A 1,644-nucleotide genomic window follows, 5' to 3' on the forward strand; every position below is an offset into this window, starting at 1 on the left:
CCCCCCGCGCCCTGAGAGCTGACACCCCTTCCCCCCGGTCCCTGGGGCTGACACCCCCGGAAACCCCCCTACCTGTCGTCGTTCTGGAAGGCCTGGTCCCCCAGCAGCAGGTCCCGGAACCGGTAGCGGGGCGGCAGGGGCAGCACCTCGGACTCCAGCTCGTTCATCTTCAGGGAGGCGATGTCCAGGATGACCCCGCTTCTGCTGCCGCAGCCCCCGCAGCCGCCCGGCGACGCGAGCCTGCCGGAGAGAAGGGGACGGATGGAGCCGGGCTGGAGCCTCTGCCCTGCCCGCCCGGCTGGCCCCAGACCAGCCCCCTCCCAGCCCCGCAGGGACCCTCGCCTCCCCGGCCCCTGGAGCCCGCCTGGCTCAGAAGCCCCGGGAGGAGCCGGGGCAGCAGCGATGTGGGATCGGATTTGGGGGGGATCTGGGGGCGCAGGCTCGGCACGCAACTGGCGGGAGGGAGAGGAAAGTGGCGGCGGCTGTTCAGGTCTGTGTGGCTACGCCCGCCCCCCATCTCCTCCCCCGGCGCGGGCAGGGCAGCAGGGGGAAGAAAAAGCCCAGCAAAGACCGCCGGCAAATCCCGGGCAGCGCGCTCCTAGGGAAGGGGGGCCGGGGGGAGCCGTAGCTGCAGCGTGGGGAACGTGGGTGCACTTTCCCCGCTGGCGATGCTGGCCCTCCAATCACTCGAGCAAACCAGCCCCCAACTCCCACGCATGAGTCAGTCCCCTGGCCGGCTGCCACATGCCCGGGCGAGGAGGATGTGTTCCCCCAGTTCTGGCAGCCCGCTGCCTAGGAGAACAGGGGGTTGCCCTGCGCTTGTTTGGAAGCCAGTTACCTGATCCAAAGTTCTGGTTCTATTTAATGGGCAGTAACATAGTATTCGGAAGGAATGTGCTGCAGCTAGCGACACACGGGGGGGTGTATCTGGGTGGGTGTGCACAGAAATAGTGCGTGCATGAGCTCTATCTTCTACACGAGCTCTCTTTCCCCCACCTCCAAAAGGTTGAGAGAGAAAAATAAACCAGGGTATTTTTTAAACAAACTTTGGGGATAAAATGAGGGGAATTAAACTGCTCCCCACTCAGCAGTGAGCTACTAATTGCATCACATGCCTCTTAAAGAGTTTGAGTTGCAGACACTACAAGTATGGTTAAACCAAGCAAAATTGTTCCCAGATTTTAAAAAATCATGTCTATTATATCACGTCTCTCTCTATATAAAGCATGTCTAAGCTATGGGACATTGTCCTTTTAAATCAGCTCTCCTGAGGAAGTCACTCTATGCCAGCATCAGAGTAACTCAAGTTTCATGGGCTCTTTATGGAGGCCTGGAGGAACAGGAGAGCCTTGGAACTCGATGGAGGGAGAAGTTGCAATGGCTTTGCAGGAAGTTTATTCCTATCCCTCTCATCCAACATGCAATTTTAGGGCTCAAAAATGACAAAGGCTGAATGACACCAGCATTGTTACTTAGGTTTATAAGGGCCTGATCCAACACCCACAGACGTTAATAGAGAAACTCCCACTGACTTTGAATCAGGTCCTTAGACCATAACATGCATGACATATAGGAATACAAAAAGAACAAGGAGTCCTTGTGGCCCCGTAGAGACTAACACAAGTACTCCTCGTTCTTTTTGCT

At 57.2% G+C, this 1,644-nt stretch overlaps 1 protein-coding gene across 4 annotated transcripts in view; it reads right to left on the reverse strand.

The window, feature by feature from the left end:
• Window positions 1-167, reverse strand: part of KCNT1 (potassium sodium-activated channel subfamily T member 1) — a 177,342-nt gene extending 177,175 nt beyond the window's left edge. For all 4 annotated transcript variants that reach the window (XM_026657292.1, XM_026657291.1, XM_026657290.1 and 1 more), the window contains exon 1: window positions 73-167. In XM_026657292.1, the coding sequence (XP_026513077.1) occupies window positions 73-167 (95 nt within the window). The remainder of the gene's footprint in view (window positions 1-72) is intronic.
• Between the last annotated feature and the right edge of the window lie 1,477 nt (window positions 168-1,644).

Source organism: Terrapene carolina, unplaced genomic scaffold, assembly GCF_002925995.2.
Source record: "Terrapene carolina triunguis isolate 2854851 unplaced genomic scaffold, T_m_triunguis-2.0 Scaffold238, whole genome shotgun sequence".
In the NCBI taxonomy this organism is placed as follows: Eukaryota; Metazoa; Chordata; order Testudines; family Emydidae; genus Terrapene; species Terrapene triunguis.